The sequence below is a fragment of the Caretta caretta genome, chromosome 4 (genome assembly GCF_965140235.1).
Source record: "Caretta caretta isolate rCarCar2 chromosome 4, rCarCar1.hap1, whole genome shotgun sequence".
Classification (NCBI taxonomy): domain Eukaryota; kingdom Metazoa; phylum Chordata; order Testudines; family Cheloniidae; genus Caretta; species Caretta caretta.
The window spans coordinates 42,838,642-42,857,990 of NC_134209.1; the positions used below are offsets into that span (position 1 = coordinate 42,838,642).

General features: G+C 44.7%; 2 protein-coding genes across 4 annotated transcripts in view; both read left to right on the forward strand.

Annotated features, from left to right (window-relative positions):
• LOC125635263 (uncharacterized) overlaps positions 1-16,307 on the forward strand; it is a 27,106-nt gene extending 10,799 nt beyond the window's left edge. Inside the window, exons 4-5 of one of the 3 annotated variants that reach the window (XR_012668062.1) lie at positions 7,405-9,990; positions 14,122-16,307. Coding sequence is in view for 1 of the 3 variants with exons in the window: in XM_075127570.1 (XP_074983671.1) it covers positions 9,690-9,990; positions 10,060-10,517 (759 nt within the window). In the remaining 2 variants the exon portion in view is untranslated. Of the gene's footprint in view, positions 1-7,404; positions 10,958-14,121 lie in introns of those variants that run through there. The other 2 variants (XM_075127570.1, XR_012668061.1) reach the window with 2 other exon arrangements.
• On the forward strand, positions 285-2,040 carry LOC125635264 (myb/SANT-like DNA-binding domain-containing protein 7). Its single transcript, XM_048846690.2, has 2 exons — positions 285-913; positions 1,502-2,040. Exons 1-2 carry the CDS (start codon positions 334-336, stop codon positions 1,540-1,542), a joined length of 621 nt encoding a protein of 206 aa, XP_048702647.2. The 5' UTR covers positions 285-333; the 3' UTR covers positions 1,543-2,040.
• Positions 16,308-19,349: the final 3,042 nt, after the last annotated feature.

The following is a 19,349-nucleotide window of genomic DNA, read 5'->3' on the forward strand; positions in this document are numbered from 1 at the left end:
CTAGGACTTTAGGTCGAATTTAGCAGCGTTAAATCGATGTAAACTTGCACCCGTCCACACGATGAAGCCCTTTATTTCGACTTAAAGGGCTCTTAAAATCGATTTCCATACTCCACCCCTGACAAGTGGATTAGCACTTAAATCGGCCTTGCCGGGTCAAATTTGGGGTACTGTGGATGGTATTGGCCTCCGGGAGCTATCCCAGAGTGCTCTATTGTGACCACTCTGGACAGCACTCTCAACTCAGATGCACTGGCCAGGTAGACAGGAAAAGAACTGCGAACTTTTGAATCTCATTTCCTGTTTGGCCAGCGTGACAAGCTGCAGGTGACCATGCAGAGCTCATCAGCAGAGGTGACCATGATGGAGTCCCAGAATCGCAAAAGAGCTACAGCATGGACTGAACGGGAGGTACAGGATCTGATCGCTGTATGGGGAGAGGAATCCGTGCTATCAGAACTCCGTTCCAGTTTTCAAAATGCCAAAACCTTTGTCAAAATCTCCCAGGGCATGAAGGACAGAGGCCATAACAGGGATCCGAAGCAGTGTCGTGTGAAACTTAAGGAGCTGAGGCAAGCCTACCAGAAAACCAGAGGGGCGAACGGCCGCTCCGGGTCAGAGCCCCAAACATGCCGCTTCTATGATGAGCTGCATGCCATTTTAGGGGGTTCAGCCACCACTACCCCAGCCGTGTTGTTTGACTCCTTCAATGGAGATGGAGGCAACACAGAAGCAGGTTTTGGGGATGAAGAAGATGATGATGATGAGGTTGTAGATAGCTCACAGCAAACAAGCGGAGAAAACAGTTTTCCCGACAGCCAGGAACTGTTTCTCACCCTGGACCTGGAGCCAGTACCCCCCGAACCCACCCAAGGCTGCCTCCTGGACCCGGCAGGTGGAGAAGGGACCTCTGGTGAGTGTACCTTTTAAAATACTATACATGGTTTAAAAGCAAGCATGTGAAAGGATTAATTTGCCCTGGCATTCGCGGCTCTCCTGGATGTACTCCCAAAGCCTTTGCAAAAGGTTTCTGGGGAGGGCAGCCTTATTGCGTCCTTCATGGTAGGACACTTTACCACTCCAGGCCAGTAACATGTACTCGGGAATCATTGTACAACAAAGCATTGTAGTGTATGTTTGCTGGCATTCAAACAACATCCGTTCTTTATCTCTCTGTGTTATCCTCAGGAGAGGGAGATATCATTCATGGTCTTTTGGTTGAAATAGGGTGCTTTTCTTCAGGGGACATTCAGAGGAGCCCATTCCTGCTGAGCTGTTTGCCTGCGGCTGAACAGAAATGTTCCCCGCTGTTAACCACGGGGAGGGGGGAGGGTTGTGGGGGTAGCCACGCGGTGGAGGGAGGCAAAATGCGACCTTGTAATGAAAGCACATGTGCTATGTATGTAATGTTAACAGCAAGGTTTACCCTGAAAGACTGTAGCCACTGTTTTATAAAATGTGTCTTTTTAAATACCGCTGTCCCTTTTTTTTCCTCCACCAGCTGCATGTGTTTCAATGATCACAGGATTTTCTCCTTCCTAGAGGCTAGTGAAGATTAGAAAGAAAAAAAAAATGCACTCGTGATTAAATGTTCTCTCAGCTCATGCTGTCCTTCCACACTGACAGAACACAGACGAATGCGTGGAGGCAAATAATGTCAGAGTGCAGGAAAGCACAAAATGACCGGGAGGAGAGGTGGTGGGCTGAAGAGAGTAAGTGGCGGGCTGAAGACAGGGCTGAAGCTCAAATGTGGCGGCAGCGTGATGAGAGGAGGCAGGATTCAATGCTGAGGCTGCTGGAGTACCAAACCAGTATGCTCCAGTGTATGGTTGAGCTGCAGCAAAGGCAGCTGGAGCACAGACTGCCACTACAGCCCCTGTGTAACCAACTGCCCTCCTCCCCAGGTTCCATAGCCTCCACACCCAGAAGCCCAAGAACGTGGTGGGGGGGCTACCGGCCAACCAGCCACTCCGCCACAGAGGATTGCCCAAAAAAAAGAAGGCTGGCATTCAATAAATTTTAAAGTTGTAAACTTTTAAAGTGCTGTGTGGCATTTTCCTTCCCTCCTCCACCACCCTCCTGGGCTACCTTGGTAGTCGTCCCCCTATTTGTGTGATGAATGAATAAAGAATGCATGAATGTGAAGCAACAATGACTTTATTAAGCTTTAACAATGACTTTAAGCAAGCAATGATTAAAGGGAGGAGGGGAGGATGTTTAGCTTGCAGGGAAGTAGAGTGAACCAGGGGGTGGGGGGTTTCATCAAGGAGAAACAAAGAGAACTTTCACACCGTAGCCTGGCCAGTCATGAAACTAGTTTTCAAAGCTTTTCTGATGCGTACAGCGCCCTCCTGTGCTCTTCTAACCACCCTGGTGTCTGGCTGCGTGTAACCAGCAGCCAGGCGATTTGCCTCAACCTCCCACCCCACCATAAACATCTCCCCCTTACTCTCATAGATATTGTGGAGCACACAGCAAGCAGTAATAACAGTGGGAATATTGGTTTCGCTGAGGTCTAAGCGAGTCAGTAAACTGCGCCAGCGCGCCTTTAAACGTCCAAATGCACATTCTACCACCATTCTGCACTTGCTCAGCCTGTAGTTGAACAGCTCCTGACTACTGTCCAGGCTGCCTGTGTACGGCTTCATGAGCCATGGCATTAAGGGGTAGGCTGGGTCCCCAAGGATACATATAGGCATTTCAACGTCCCCAACAGTTATTTTCTGGTCTGGGAATAAAGTCCCTTCCTGCAGCTTTTGAAACAGACCAGAGTTCCTGAAGATGCGAGCGTCATGTACCTTTCCCGGCCATCCCACGTTGATGTTGGTGAAACATCCCTTGTGATCCACCAAAGCTTGCAGCACTATTGAAAAGTACCCCTTGTGGTTTATGTACTCGGCGGCTTGGTGCTCCGGTGCCAAGATAGGGATATGGGTTCCGTCTATGGCCCCACCACAGTTAGGGAATCCCATTGCAGGAAAGCCATCCACTATGACCTGCACATTTCCCAGGGTCACTACCCTTGATATCAGCAGATCTTTGATTGCATGGGCTACTTGCATCACAGCAGCCCCAACAGTAGATTTGCCCACTCCAAATTGATTCCCAACTGACCGGTAGCTGTCTGGCGTTGCAAGCTTCCAAAGGGCTATCGCCACTCGCTTCTCAACTGTGAGGGCTGCTCTCATCTTGGTATTCATGCGCTTCAGGGCAGGGGAAAGCAAGTCACAAAGTTCCATGAAAGTGCCCTTACGCATGCGAAAGTTTCGCAGCCATTGGGAATCGTCCCATACCTGCAACACTATGCGGTCCCACCAGTCTGTGTTTGTTTCCCGAGCCCAGAATTGGCGTTCCACAGCATGAACCTGCCCCATTAGCACCATGATGCATGCATTGGCCGGGCCCATACTTTCAGAGAAATCTGTGTCCATGTCCTGATCACTCACGCGACCGCGCTGATGTCGCCTCCTCGCCCAGTATCGCTCTGCCAGGTTCTGGTGCCACATATACTGCTGGATAATGCGTGTGGTGTTTAATGTGCTCCTAATTGCCAAAGTGAGCTGAGCGGCCTCCATGCTTGCCTTGGTATGGCGTCCGCACAGAAAAAAGGCGCGGAACGATTGTCTGCCGTTGCTCTGACGGAGGGAGGGGCGACTGACGACATGGCTTACAGGGTTGGCTTCAGGGAGCTAAAATCAACAAACGGGGTGGCTTTACATCAAGGAGTATTTCAGGCAGGACTTCATGGAGGGTTCCAATAAGAAATGGTGCACCTAAGTTATTGTTCTTATTGGAACAAGGCAGGATTCAATGCTGAGGCTGCTGGAGGACCAAACCAGTGTGCTCCAGGGTATGACACTCGCATCTTCAGGAACTCTGGTCTGTTTCAAAAGCTGCAGGAAGGGACTTTATTCCCAGACCAGAAAATAACTGTTGGGGACGTTGAAATGCCTATATGTATCCTTGGGGACCCAGCCTACCCCTTAATGCCATGGCTCATGAAGTCATACACAGTATCAGTCTGGCCTCTGATTGATACATGGCTAGATTTACCTCGCTGCACCTTCTCTGTGAGTAACTGCAGTGTGACCTAGAGGAATGAGTCCCCTAGACAGGGGAAGGGGGGAAGCAAATGAGTACAAAACAAATCTGGTCCATTTCTTGTTTTGATCCACTCCATCTATCTTTTACATCTTTGGCTGGCAGCAGACGGTGCAGAAGGACTGCATGCCATCCACATCTCATGGCTGCTCGGCAGAAGATGGTGCAATACGACTGCTAGCCATCGTCATCTCTTGCCTGCCCGGCAGAAGATGGTGCAATATGACTGCTATCCATCCTCATCTCTTGCCTGCCCGGCAGAAGATGGTACACTACGACTGCTAGCAATCCGTATCGCCTGCCTGCTCACCATAAGATGGTTCAATAGGACTGACTGCAGGACTAAAGAGAATGACCTGATCAAGTCACTCCAAATTTAGTCCCTGCGCCCATGTCTGCCCAGGCGCTCCTGGCCGACGTGGCCAGGAGCACCTGCGACATGACGATGATGGCTACCAGTTGTATTGCACCATCTGCTGCCAGAAGGCAATGGGTTGCTGCTACTGTGTAGCAATGCCGTACCATGTCTGCCAGCACCCAGGAGACATAGGGTGACGGTTACCTGAGCGGGCTCCATGCTTGCCGTGGTATGGTGTCTGCACAGGTAACTCAGGAAAAAAGGCGCAAAACGATTGTCTGCTGCTGATTTCACGGAGGGAGGGAGGGAACGGGGGCCTGACGATATGTACCCAGAACCACCCGCGACAATGTTTTAGCCCCATCAGGCATTGGGATCTCAACCGAGAATTCCAATGGGCAGCGGAGACTGCGGGAACTGTGGGATAGCTATCCACAGTGCAATGCTCCGGAAGTCGACTCTAGCCTCGGTACTGTGGAAGCACTCCGCCGAGTTAATGCACTTAATGCACTTAGAGCATTTTCTGTGGGTACACACACACTCGAATATATAAAACCGATTCCTAAAAAAATGACTTCTATAAATTTGACCTAATTCTGTAGAGTAGACATACCCTAAGGTGCCACAAGTACTCCTTCTGTTTTTGCGAATACAGACTAACATGGCTGTTACTCTGAAACCTGTCATTATGTGGTAGGAGTCTTCCAGTCAGACCTATTCAATGTTTGCTCAGTGTTCCCCATTCTGGTTGATACAGGTGTGTTTCAGATTAAGGAGCACTCCACTGATCAGTTCTTCATTTGATTTTCTTGGGACCAGGTTGAGTGAACAGAGTGATGAATAGATAGTATGGACTCTGCAAGAGCCATCGATAGCCTTGATGCTTGGCTTGCAGCTTAAGAATCCCAGCTTGAAAATTGCTCCTCTAAACTCTCATTTAACAACCAAGAACTGTGGCCTGATCTAAAAGCCTGAAGGGACAGTTTCTTTCAAACCATGAATTCTCATGAAGGTCGAGACTAGTCACCCTGCTGCCATTGACTCCTCCAAAAACTTTGCCAAACAGTTGATTTGAAAACAACAGCTAAAATGTTCAAATTTTAAAAAAACAAGTGACTTCAGGTGCCTAACTTTAGGCACTCATTTATGTTTTAAAAAAAGAGCCTGAAATTGCAATATCGTATCTGTAACCAAAAACTGTGGCTCCTTTAAAATACCAAAGAGGGTAAAATACATGAGTCAGGATCAATATAAGTAAACCCGAGTCAGGAGAAATGCATTGCTAGTAGAAGGTATTGCATCTAAACTCTGATGTAGTGAATTACCTTTATAGTTGCTGTTAAACTATTGATGTTTCTCTGGCCAAAGGAAAAAGGTGTTAACCTGTGAATACATCTGAATATTTTTAAACTATTTATGGCAGGGCAGATGCACAATATAGTTACCCTGTTTAGACCAGTGGTTAGCCAAGATTGGGAGTCCTGGGGGTTGTTTCAATGAGGAGGGGAAACTGATGATGGAGCTGAGTTCATTGTGGCAATCCTGTTTGTTTATAAAGGATTACAAAATCCTGTTTCCCTCAACATAGGGGGAAATCAAGCAACAGGGGAGTTTCTTTGCTCACAGTTCCAAGCCTCTTTCAGCCAGCACTCAGTCTGAATAGCTCTCTAGGCCTTTTCTTAGGGCCATGCTCTCAGTACTTGCTCAGCTGTCTCCTTGGCTTCCTGCGTCTCTTCTGTGATGATGGTTCTTGCTGCTTCACTCTCACTGACACACTACTGTGGTCCAATCAATACCCGGCCCTTGAGTTTATCGAATCACAGTGGAACCCCTCCTTGGGCTGCCTGGCTAAATCCTACTCCAGCTCTGCATGTGGCTTTGTTTTTGGTGGATGCCCTAATTTTCAACTATCTATTCCATGATAGAGCTCAATTGCTTTTTACGTTTATACTGAATGAAAGGTGGCTATTTCACCCACCTGTTTCAAAGACATCTTACCCACCCCATAACAGTATAAAGAAATAGGGCCTGATCTGAAGTTCAAATAGGGCTCTGGAATCAGGCCCATAGTGAAGTAGACATATATGTTCCCAAAACAAGTGAAAGGAAAGTGCAGAAAGCAGGCAACTTAATAACACATGTCCTAGAACACTGCTTGAGGAAAGGAATCAAACATACAGGTTTAAACATAGTAAAATTAAGAACAATTTTATAATAAAGGAAAAGTATGACATCTGCTAAATGAAAGCTTATGTGACAGCCCCTGCATGTGATCTGCACACTAACATGTTTCACAAGATTGTCTTTTCTGGCTCTTGCAGCCCCTTTCTTTTGTTGTTGTTGTTTGTTTTTAAATAAATTATTTGTCTTGTTAAGTCAGGAAGTACTGAGGAGTGATTGCATGCTACCTATGACTAGAGAGTATTACCATGTCCTTCAGAGTGGCCTACAGTTGCCTGGGAACTTTCATGAAGGGATCTTTTTTAAGCTTGTCTAACCAGTTAATTATTTAGTTGACACTTACAAGGTTTTTTTTGTGTGCTTCTGCTATGCCAGTATGGTTGAAGTTTGGTCAATCTTATCTGGTTATTCAGACTCATGCAGTGGCTCCCATTTGATGCTCCAGTGGGAAGCTGCAGCTCTCATGTCTCATGGTGAGCCTACTCAGTTACAGAATTCTATCTTTTTAACCCTCATAAAAAAGCCACTCAGTTTTTGTGCCTTTGTAACATAGCAAGCCAGTCTGTAAATGCTCTCGTTGCTCATCAATATCTTTTGATGCACTTGTAAACATACTTGCATAAGTGACGTTTTACAGCAGTGAATTCCACAGGCTCCTGCATATGTACTCTTCATTTACGAGCTCCGGGGACTGTTTTCCCATCAAAGCATTGATGTTCTGAGGGACACAGTTGGAACTTCTTTATTTTCCCTTTCTTTCCCAGGTGTGATGGTGCTGAATCACCCGAGAAGGCTTAATGAGCTGACTCCACTGCAGAAGCAAAGCCTTCAGGAATGCATTAATGCTGCTGCTGCTGGATAAGTAGGAGGTGGAAAATAAATATATAGGCTTGGAAGCTGCAGGCTGGCAGGAGCTAGCGAACATAGTTGAATAGCAGGAAAACACGACGTTACATGTCATAAATGACACCCTTATTTACTAGTTAGTGCAGTACAGAGTAGTATGTTGATTCTGTTATTATGTTTTAGTTGATAATTGAAGTTGCTTATGAGCTTGGCATCTTTTACTGGATATGTGGCAGTATTTTTCCATGCATTCATGTGGGGAAAAATAGGCCAGTGACACAAGAGTACTCTGTTTCCAAAGGGAATCAGTGGCCTGCTGTTGCTTGTTACCAAGGTGTTAGCCTCTTTCTGTTTTTTCTTAGCTTAGTATTGATTAAAGATTTCAGCTATTAGTGCTGTCAGTCGGACGTCTTCTACTGATTATAATAAATACTATGTGGACAACAGCAACACAAGCAAAATATAAAGGGGACCAAGATAACAAGAAACACAGGCAGAATAGTAAAGTGGAAAGTCCATGCTAATCCATAAGGAGAGAAAATAACGTGCCATTATACCTGAAACCCAGATATTCAAAGAGAAGGAGACGGTTGGGGAGCAGTAATACTGAGAGGTTTGGGGTGATAGTAGACAGTAGGTGAGAAATTAATTTGCCATGGACTAAATATTTACAGGGATATTTTCTCTGTTCAGGGTTTTAAATTGTTCTATAACAAAGTACAATTTCACTCTGGACAATGACTATGTAAAAACAGGCCCTTCCACTCTGCTGTTCTACTCAAAATCATCCCTGTTGCCTCCTAGACAAGAGCAAGTTTTAGTTATGCAAGGATGACAGAAGCAGACACACAGTTTTGGGGAGAGAACTGGATTCTCTTTTGGCTGGATCCTTATCAAGATTAATTTAAATATTGTCTACATGGGGGAAATTGACTAGCATAGCTATTCCAGAATAACTATTCTGGTATAATGTAAGTATTCTGGAAAAATTCTCCTGCATGCACACTCTATTCTGGAATTAAAATGATTTTTTTCTGGAATAATTACTCGGCTTCTGAAGTCACTTTTATTTCGGAGAAGTGTGTCCACACAGGAGAGTTATTCTGCAATAGCTACGCTAATCAATTTCCCCACATAGAGAAGATGTAAGGTCCAATTGCAAGACCATCTTTGCAACCCGATTGTCTTCAAATTATTCCCTCATTTACCCCAGTGTCATTTCTCTGAGGGCAATAAGGTTGCACAGACAATGACCATGGGTTTATTGGTAGTAGCACCTAGATATTCTGGAAATGGGCAGCCTAAGTCTATGAGATTTGGTCTACACACAATTATTTTAGTAATATAACTGTTGAAGTTAGAGGTGTGATTTTTTTCTATTGAAATAGCTAAATTGGTCCAGCCTCTAAGCCAGATGTAGTTGTACTGGTATAAAGGTGCCTTATAGTTGATTCCTCTTCCCAAACATGAATAGCTATATAGGTAATGACACCTCTTTTTCTACATAGCTGTCTACAGTAGTGAGATTGTGCTGCCTAAACTATACCAGTATAACCAAAGCAGTACAATTCTTGTTTGTAAGTAAGGTCTGAGCATTAGATTTTTGGGACAATGGGATTACATAAATGTAACTGAAGGCAGCTTTGGGCCTGTAGAACCTTGATAGTGCACAAATAAAAAGTAATACCTCGCTCTTATATAGTGTGTTTTTTCTTCAGTAGCTCTCAGTGAATTTTACAAAGGCAGTCAGTATTACTATTCCCATTTTACAGATGGGGAAACTGATGCACAGGGAAGAGAAGTGTCTTGCCTCAAGTACCCAGCAGGCCAGTAGCAGAGCCAAGAATAGAACCCGAATCACCAGAATCTTAGTCTAGTGCTCAAGCCACTAAAATAATGTAGCTTAACTATCAGATCTCAAGCTAGCCCCATGGTAGCGGGGTTAAAAAAAAAAACACCTTTGTCTTACCTGTAAATTCAGCAAATGTGATCTGGAAATCATTGAGACAAAATACAAGGAGCTACATAGAACCATTTTAATGAAGTCACTTCCACGGGACAACCACAATTTAACTTAAAAAACAAACAAACAAACAGCAGAGCAGCTCACAGCAGGAGTTTGCCTGGGAGTTCGCCTGGAGTGAGCCCAGTGAGGCTTACGTCTTGCAAACTGCTCTGAGGAAGCTCGTAGTAGGAAGGTGATATGGAAGGGGGGGGTTCAGCTGTTGTGACCTGCACTGGATGTGCCATGTTTGTCTTTCTTCCACAGGACAGAAGCGACTTTGTCTGTACAAAGTGCAAGCTGGTCTCCATATTGGAAGAGAAGATTGAAGGTCTGGAGCAACAGATAACAACCCTGCGTTGCATACGAGAAACTGAGGATTTTCTGGACAAAACTCAGGATAGGCTTCTAGGGGCACAAAGCTCTAAAGATATAGAGCAGGTTGCACAGAGAAGCCAAGAGGCCAGTGAAGAAGCTTGGCAACATGTGACCTCCAGAAGAGGTAAGCGGAATGTCCGGGTTCCAGTAACACAGACACAGGTAACTAACCGCTTTCATGTTCTCTCCAGAGGTATCGTTGCGGAGAGTGGACCAGATGATATGTCTGGGGCGAGAAAGCAGAAGGAGACTCCGCTGGTTGGAAGGCATGAGATGCTATGTCCTGAGGTTGGGGGTTCCACGACCACCACTCCCAAGAGGAGAAGGCGGGTGGTGGTGGTCGGGGACTCTCTCCTCCGGGGGACTGAGTCATCTATCTGCCGCCCTGACCGGGAAAACCGAGAAGTCTGCTGCTTGCCAGGGGCTAAGATTCGCGATGTGACGGAGAGACTGCCGAGACTCATCAAGCCCTCGGATCGCTACCCCTTCCTGCTTCTCCATGTGGGCACCAATGATACTGCCAAGAATGACCTTGAGCGGATCACTGCGGACTATGTGGCTCTAGGAAGAAGGATAAAGGAGTTGGAGGCGCAAGTGGTGTTCTCGTCCATCCTCCCCGTGGAAGGAAAAGACCTAGGTAGGGACCGTTGAATCGTGGAAGTCAACGAATGGCTACGCAGGTGGTGTCGGAGAGAAGGCTTTGGATTCTTTGACCATGGGATGGTGTTCCATGAAGGAGGAGTGCTGGGCAGAGACGGGCTCCATTTTACGAAGAGAGGGAAGAGCATCTTTGCCAGCAGGCTGGCTAACCTAGTGAGGAGGGCTTTAAACTAGGTTCACCGGGGGAAGGAGACCAAAGCCCTGAGGTAAGTGGGAAAGCGGGATACCGGGAGGAAGCACAGGCAGGAATGTCTGTGAGGAGAGGGCTCCTGCCTCATACTGGGAATGAGAGGTGATCAACAGGTTATCTCAAGTGCTTATATACAAATGCACAAAGCCTTGGAAACAAGCAGGGAGAACTGGAGGTCCTGGTGATGTCAAGGAACTATGACGTGATCGGAATAACAGAGACTTGGTGGGATAACTCACATGACTGGAGTACTGTCATGGATGGTTATAAACTGTTCAGGAAGGACAGGCAGGGCAGAAAAGGTGGGGGAGTAGCACTGTATGTAAGGGAGCAGTATGACTGCTCAGAGCTCCGGTACGAAACTGCAGAAAAACCTGAGTGTCTCTGGATTAAGTTTAGAAGTGTGAGCAACAAGAGTGATGTAGCGGTGGGAGTCTGCTATAGACCACCGGACCAGGGGGATGAGGTAGATGAGGCTTTCTTCCGGCAGCTCACGGAAGCTACTAGATCGCATGCCCTGATTCTCATGGGTGACTTTAATTTTCCTGATATCTGCTGGGAGAGCAATACAGCGGTGCATAGACAATCCAGGAAGTTTTTGGAAAGCGTAGGGGACAATTTCCTGGCGCAAGTGCTAGAGGAGCCAACTAGGGGGGGTGCTTTTCTTGACCTGCTGCTCACAAACCGGGTAGAATTAGTGGGGGAAGCAAAAGTGGATGGGAATCTGGGAGGCAGTGACCATGAGTTGGTTGAGTTCAGGATCCTGACGCAGGGAAGAAAGGTAAGCAGCAGGATACGGACACTGGACTTCAGAAAAGCAGACTTCGACTCCCTCAGGGAACGGATGGCCAGGATCCCCTGGGGGACTAACTTGAAGGGGAAAGGAGTCCAGGAGAGCTGGCTGTATTTCAAGGAATCCCTGTTGAGGTTACAGGGACAAACCATCCCAATGAGTCGAAAGAATAGTAAATATGGCAGGAGACCAGCTTGGCTTAATGGTGAAATCCTAGCGGATCTTAAACATAAAAAAGAAGCTTACAAGAAGTGGAAGGTTGGACATATGACCAGGGAAGAGTATAAAAATATTTCTCGGGCATGTAGGAATGATATCAGGAGGGCCAAATCGCACCTGGAGCTGCAGCTAGCCAGAGATGTTAAGAGTAACAAGAAGGGTTTCTTCAGGTATGTTGGCAACAAGAAGAAAGCCAAGGAAAGTGTGGGCCCCTTACTGAATGAGGGAGGCAACCTAGTGACAGAGGATGTGGAAAAAGCTAATGTACTCAATGCTTTTTTTGCCTCTGTTTTCACTAACAAGGTCAGCTCCCAGACTGCTGCGCTGGGCATCACAAAATGGGGAAGAGATGGCCAGCCCTCTGTGGAGATAGAGGTGGTTAGGGACTATTTAGAAAAGCTGGACGTGCACAAGTCCATGGGGCCGGACGAGTTGCATCCGAGAGTGCTGAAGGAATTGGCGTCTGTGATTGCAGAGCCATTGGCCATTATCTTTGAAAACTTGTGGCGAACCGGGGAAGTCCCGGATGACTGGAAAAAGGCTAATGTAGTGCCAATCTTTAAAAAAGAGAAGAAGGAGGATCCTGGGAACTACAGGCCAGTCAGCCTCACCTCAGTCCCTGGAAAAATCATGGAGCAGGTCCTCAAAGAATCAATCCTGAAGCACTTGCATGAGAGGAAAGTGATCAGGAACAGCCAGCATGGATTCACCAAGGGAAGGTCATGCCTGACTAATCTAATCGCCTTTTATGATGAGATTACTGGTTCTGTGGATGAAGGGAAAGCAGTGGATGTATTGTTTCTTGACTTTAGCAAAGCTTTTGACACGGTCTCCCACAGTATTCTTGTCAGCAAGTTAAGGAAGTATGGGCTGGATGAATGCACTATAAGGTGGGTAGAAAGCTGGCTAGATTGTCGGGCTCAACGGGTAGTGATCAATGGCTCCATGTCTAGTTGGCAGCCGGTATCAAGTGGAGTGCCCCAAGGGTCGGTCCTGGGGCCGGTTTTGTTCAATATCTTCATAAATGATCTGGAGGATGGTGTGGATTGCACTCTCAGCAAATTTGCGGATGATACTAAACTGGGAGGAGTGGTAGATACGCTGGAGGGGAGGGATAGGATACAGAAGGACCTAGACAAATTGGAGGATTGGGCCAAAAGAAATCTGATGAGGTTCAATAAGGATAAGTGCAGGGTCCTGCACTTAGGACGGAAGAACCCAATGCACAGCTACAGACTAGGGACCGAATGGCTAGGCAGCAGTTCTGCGGAAAAGGACCTAGGGGTGACAGTGGACGAGAAGCTGGATATGAGTCAGCAGTGTGCCCTTGTTGCCAAGAAGGCCAATGGCATTTTGGGATGTATAAGTAGGGGCATAGCGAGCAGATCGAGGGACGTGATCGTTCCCCTCTATTCGACATTGGTGAGGCCTCATCTGGAGTACTGTGTCCAGTTTTGGGCCCCACACTACAAGAAGGATGTGGATAAATTGGAGAGAGTCCAGTGAAGGGCAACAAAAATGATTAGGGGTCTGGAACACATGACTTATGAGGAGAGGCTGAGGGAACTGGGATTGTTTAGCCTGCAGAAGAGAAGAATGAGGGGGGATTTGATAGCTGCTTTCAACTACCTGAAAGGGGGTTCCAAAGAGGATGGCTCTAGACTGTTCTCAATGGTATCAGATGACAGAATGAGGAGTAATGGTCTCAAGTTGCAGTGGGGGAGGTTTAGATTGGAAATTAGGAAAATCTTTTTCACTAAGAGGGTGGTAAAACACTGGAATGCGTTACCTAGGGAGGTGGTAGAATCTCCTTCCTTAGAGGTTTTTAAGGTCAGGCTTGACAAAGCCCTGGCTGGGATGATTTAACTGGGAATTGGTCCTGCTTCGAGCAGGGGGTTGGACTAGATGACCTTCTGGGGTCCCTTCCAACCCTGATATTCTATGATTCTATGAAACAAACCTGGCTATTTTACACATGTTCTGCTGTCCGCCAGAGTCCACAAACAGCCTGAAACAGTAATTTAAAGAAAGGTGTGAATTGTTCCCATTCATCCCAAAGAGGGGATGATTCTGAAGTCTAACAATGACTACAGATGTTAACTTTTTTACTGCTGATCACTTTAGCAAAAATATCCGACTAATGTGATTTCCCAGTGTGGTTGGATGCCTGGTAGATATGGGGGAGAGCAGGGGCAACCTGAACTATTTAACAGTAGTGCACAACTATAAGTGGTAGAACTCCAGTGCTTAATTTATAATGAAAGAGGTGCTGGGGCTCAAGCAATGATTTTTGTATTCAAGATGTTAAGTCTATTTATAGTTTTTCACCGTGTTTCTACAATAAAACACTTTACCTTTGCTGAAGATGTTAAAGTTCTGTTTACATTTTCCAGATGCCTTAGTCTTTCACCATTCAACATCAGGTAGGCACAGAAGATAAGCCATTCTCAGAGACATCAAGAACATTTGTTACCTTTAAAGCAACAGCCTTCAGCAATCAATGAATAGATTATGCTAATCCATTGATGTGGTTTCTTTTTAAAATTTGTGACAGATGTGTCAATAATATTTTTTTCAGAATATGCTGTATGATACAATATGTTGCAACCCTACTACAAATTATATCAGTATATGTTGATGTATATGTAGAAGTATTGTGTATTTAGCTATCACAGTTAGGATATAAATGTGACAGACTTTACCCTTATGTTCACCACTTTTACAAAACTATGATGAATTTTTTTCAAAGTATGCCTTATGAGGTATCATTTGAAAACTCATAATTCACTGACCTTCATTGTCCTGGTAAAATGTGTGGCAACTCTGTATGTAAATTAAGATTCTACTGTATGATATTACTAAGGCATATTCCAAAGATGGGGAAGCAGCCACAAACCTGTTCCTCAGAGACAAAAGACAAATGGACACTGTGACATTATTGACATGAACTGTGACCGTATAGATCATTGTTGAAACCAGGGTCTTATGGTTGCACCATATCTTGTACAGAGGAGGTCAAGTGGGGTGTCTATGGAAAGGTTGTAGTTTGCTGGTTATGATTATGCTGTCTGCATGTGTGTATCATTTTTGTATTTGAAGTTATGAACATTAGCTATGTACTTGTATCTCAATGTGTTTGATTCTAAGTAGCCTCAGTGAAGCATTTGGTCAGCTTCTTGAGAAAGGACTATTCTCAATAAGTGCTCAATCAAGGAACACTTAACTGACAATAGACTTTGAGAGACACCAATGCACATCTGAGCTTTCCTGGGAAGGTCCAACCTAACATGTAAACAATGGTGTCAGTCTGTAAAAAGCTGAATCATTCATGGACATGTGACTTGCCCAGGTGGCTACAAACTCCATCTTGTTGCTGTGATTTTGCACAGGAGAACAAAGGGGTTTCCACCCACAGAGAGAATATAAAAGGCCCTGGAAACCCCTCCATTTTGTCTTCAGCTGGCTTAAGAGATGGCCTCTCCACCCCCAAGAGATGCTTGAAAGAAACTGGAACAAAGGATAGTAACTACAGGGGTATGAATGATTGCTGGACCCAGACTAGGAAGGAGTCCAGCCTGTGAAAGAAGCTTATTTGAACATCTCTAAGGGTGAGATTTACCTGTATGCAGTTTCTTAATGTATTAGGCTTAGACTTGAGTGTTTTGTTTCATTTTGCTCGGTAACTTATTTTGTTCTGTCTGTTATTACTTGGAACCACTTAAATCCTACTTTTTATACTTAATAAAATCACTTTTGCTTATTATTGAACACACAGTTAGTGACTAATACCTGGGGGAGCAAACAGCGTGCATATCTCTCTGTCAGTGTTATAGAGGGCAGACAGTTTTATGAGTTTACCCTGTATAAGTGTTATACAGACTAAAATGAATTCATTTGGGGTTTGGACCCCATTGGGAGCTGGGTGTCTGGAGCTGGTGCTGGAGACAGGAGTACTTCTTAAGCTGTTTTCAGTTAAGTCTGCAGCTTTGGGGCACGTGGTTCAGATCCTGGGTCTGTGTTGGAGCAGACTGGTGTGTCTGGTTCGACAAGGCAGGGTTCTGAAGGCCCAAACTGGCAGAGAAAACAGGCTCAGAGGTAGTCTCAGCACATCAGGTGACAGTCCCACGGGGATTTCTGTGATCGAACCCATCACAGATGCCTCAGCCAAGTGTCAACAAAATCAGTTGGACAATCACCTGGGAAAGCAGCCATTCTTTGGCAGAAAGAAGGGCATGAGTGAGATATTTACATCTTTGCAAACAGACTTGCTATTACCTGAACCCCAGCTGGAGATGATTCTCAATGAAGAGAAATGCTATAAGAAGGGAGAACAGAGGACACAAATTACCTCTCTCCCCTCATCTCTACTCACAGAATCAACAATATTTGAAAGACAAAGAAAGCGTCAGGGAACTAGGGGAGGGAAACCAGCTGAGAAATCCAGTCAGGCTGCTATGAGCATATAATGAGAGAAATCTTTTTGTTTTAAGTTAACTTAGCTTGTTACGTTAGGTATTAGTTTGCATTTTATCTTTTATTTCTTTGTAACCAATTCTGACTTTTATGCCTCATTACTTGTAACCACTTAACATCTATCTTTCTGTAGTTAATAAACTTTTTTTATCTATGCCAGTGAGTATTTGGATTGAAGTGTTTGGGAAACTTAATTTGAGATAACAGGGTTTGTACATATCATTTTCTATTAATGAAATTACAGACTTCCTATGAGCTTGTACTGCATAGAAGGAAAGAGCTGGGCAGTACAAGATGCACATTTCTGGGGACGAGTCTGCGACTGAGAATTTGTTGTAATATTTGTTGCCCTGTAATATAATTCAGGAGTGGCTGGCTAGAAGCACTCATAATTCAGCTGGGAGTGATTTTGCATGCTAGAGGCTGTGTGTGAACAGACGAGGAGTGGTTGTTCTCACCGTGAAGTAATGTGAAAGGCACCCCAGGTTGGAGAACCTGGGGGACACAGCTGTTCAGCAGTCCAGATTGTACCATAGGGAATCTCACAATAAGAATTAGAGGTAAACTGTCTATCTAATTGTCAGAAATTTCTTAGTAATACACAATAAACTAAACAATTTATTAGGACCCCACTGATCCAAGCATTGTTGATGTAATCTATTTTCATCTGATTAAATAAAGTCTGAGGCTTATGACAGATATAAAAAAGGATAAGTTGAGATTCTCAGGTGCAGAAAGGTCAGGGTAAACACTGGCCATATTTGGCAGAAGTACGTATCTGGAAACTCCACCCAAAATTACATCTGTTCTGCCATAAATATAGATGAAAACCAAAGAGCAAAATACTAGTAGCTCTGCTGCTTAGCACTCATGCAAAGAGCCACTAATACTCAGTCTTTGATTTTCAGTGAGGCTTCAATCTGAGCTCTGCTTGTGCAGAAGCAGCTCTGCCTGCACACCAGCCTACAGACTTGCTTTTCCAGTGCTAATACCTCCCTGCTCAAGGTGATGAAATCTATATCACCTACCTACCCAGGTGTTTGCGTAAGCTTGGGCATTCACAAAGTTGCAAGTATAAGAGAAGAAGCAGGGGTCAAGGACCAGGCCCTTAGCATGTAAGTGATGATCTTTATATACGTAGGAGTTTGGTCTTTGGATTCCAGGATGCATTTCTCTGTATATTATAGCAATTTTAAAGTGGGTCACAGTTAGAGCCAAAGCTGTTTCACATTCTCAATTTTAAAATAGTCGTCTTTAAATGGAAGGCAGTTTATATTCAAACTAGCACATCAGATATTACTGTGCTTTTTGCATCAACATTGTCCTTTCACATTGTGCAGTACATTGTGAGAGTGGAAGCAATGTCAGAAATGAACAGGAAAAGTTTCTTCTCACCGTTTTACAAATGGACATGAGTTTGGATTAGGGTTAGCACTTAACAGGAGCTAGCAGAATGACATGAGCATAATGAGGTTTAGAAGTGTTTTATTCAGCTTTAGGACTAACACACAAAAAATCCTAAGGTTGTTTTCATGTATTACAGTGGATCTTCACCGCAAGGGAAGTAAGTGCCAATACATCATCAGATCACAGGATTTGGAGGTGTAAATGGTTTTGCACTCATCTTCACAGCATTCTGGTCCAATTACAGCAATGTTCTGCCTCTCAGTATAGAATGAGAATACTGAGTTAGCCTTAGCAGAATGCTGGGCAGATATCCTCCAAAATGCATACATCAACACCTCTTCACCATCATTAGGAATATTCTAGTGAGAAGCAATTTCATGTTTTCTCTATACCTCTTTAATCACCAGCAAAATGAATGCATCTAAGTGCAAGCCCTGATAGGGCCTAATCAGAACCCTGTTAGAGTCAATGGATCAACTCCCATTGATATTAATGGAGAGTGGCTCATGCCCTTGGAAAGGATGTGTGCAAGGGCACCACACTCCTGTTGTCTTTGGCAGCCCACAGATCCAGCCATGTTGGTCAGGTGAACATAAAAGTGTAAAGAAAACCTTTGACATGTATTTTGTTAAAGCTTACCTACTCTAGGGGACAACCGCTCTAAAACCACACAGCAAGTAAGAAAGATATTGGTTGAAGAGTATTAATGACGGCATGAAGGTAAATCTCAGCCAGTGGGAGTAAGTATCTCAGGATTTTGTCCTCAGAGACTATTGTAACTGACCCAGGTAGGCTATAGCCTCACACTGCATGAGCAGTGTTGCAAAGAAATCACTACTGCTGGTAGTCTGCCTCTAAGGACTTGGGGACTAGAACCTGGGGATGCAGGGGTTTTGACACATTGATTTTTTTTTTAATCCCTCCCATAATCTGAGTTGGAATCATGTCTTCCTTTAAAGTCAAAAGGAGTTTACCATTTACTTCAACGGGAGCAGAGTTAGGTCAACACTGAGCACTTTTCAAAGTCACATGGTACCTTTTTGTGTTTTCTACCATATCAGCATATTTTCTAACTGATGTAGCACTCTCCTACTTGTCACTCATGCTATCCCTGCAGAACCAACACAGCAAGAAAGACTCTATCCTGACTCCTGCACTATCAAACAGAGTAGTTACCTATGTATGTGCTGATGAAAGAATCTTTACTGCTGGTGGGGTTGCACAAGCCAAACCCCTCCACTGCCAAACCACCACCCCCCTACAAAAAAAAAAGAAAAAGAAAAAACAAAAACCACTAAATCTAGTTTGAGTTCCAGATCTCAGTCAAGTTTGTTGAAGGTGGCAGTTTAGTTAGCCATATTCTTACTTGAAAACTGAGCAAGTTTAGTCAGGAAATCATTGAGAGACAGCAAATAAAGAACCCAAAGTGCCATATTTACAGCGTCACTTTTTAGAATATAATCACATTCTTTATTTTATGATAATTTAGGGCAAATCAGTTTCTCTCTGTGCATCAGGTCCACATCTGCAAGAAGGGATATGCCACTGCCGCCTGCTTACCTCATGGAACATCATGCTGATAAATATAATGAGATTGTGAAACACTCATGTCCTGCTTCATTCGTTAGGGAATGTTCCTAATATCTCTTTTGTGTGATCCTTTTTTAGGACACTAGGGTGATGGGGGCCATATAAACACCATGGATTAGACTGATAGATAATTTAGCACTTTGAGTTGGCC

Bases quoted from the DNA above. Each gene is read 5' to 3' on its own strand.
- LOC125635264 (XM_048846690.2), top strand. From the start codon at position 334: ATGCAGAGCTCATCAGCAGAGGTGACCATGATGGAGTCCCAGAATCGC. The intron at 914-1,501 runs GTGAGTGTACCT...TTCCTCCACCAG, and splicing joins AGGTGGAGAAGGGACCTCTG to CTGCATGTGTTTCAATGATC.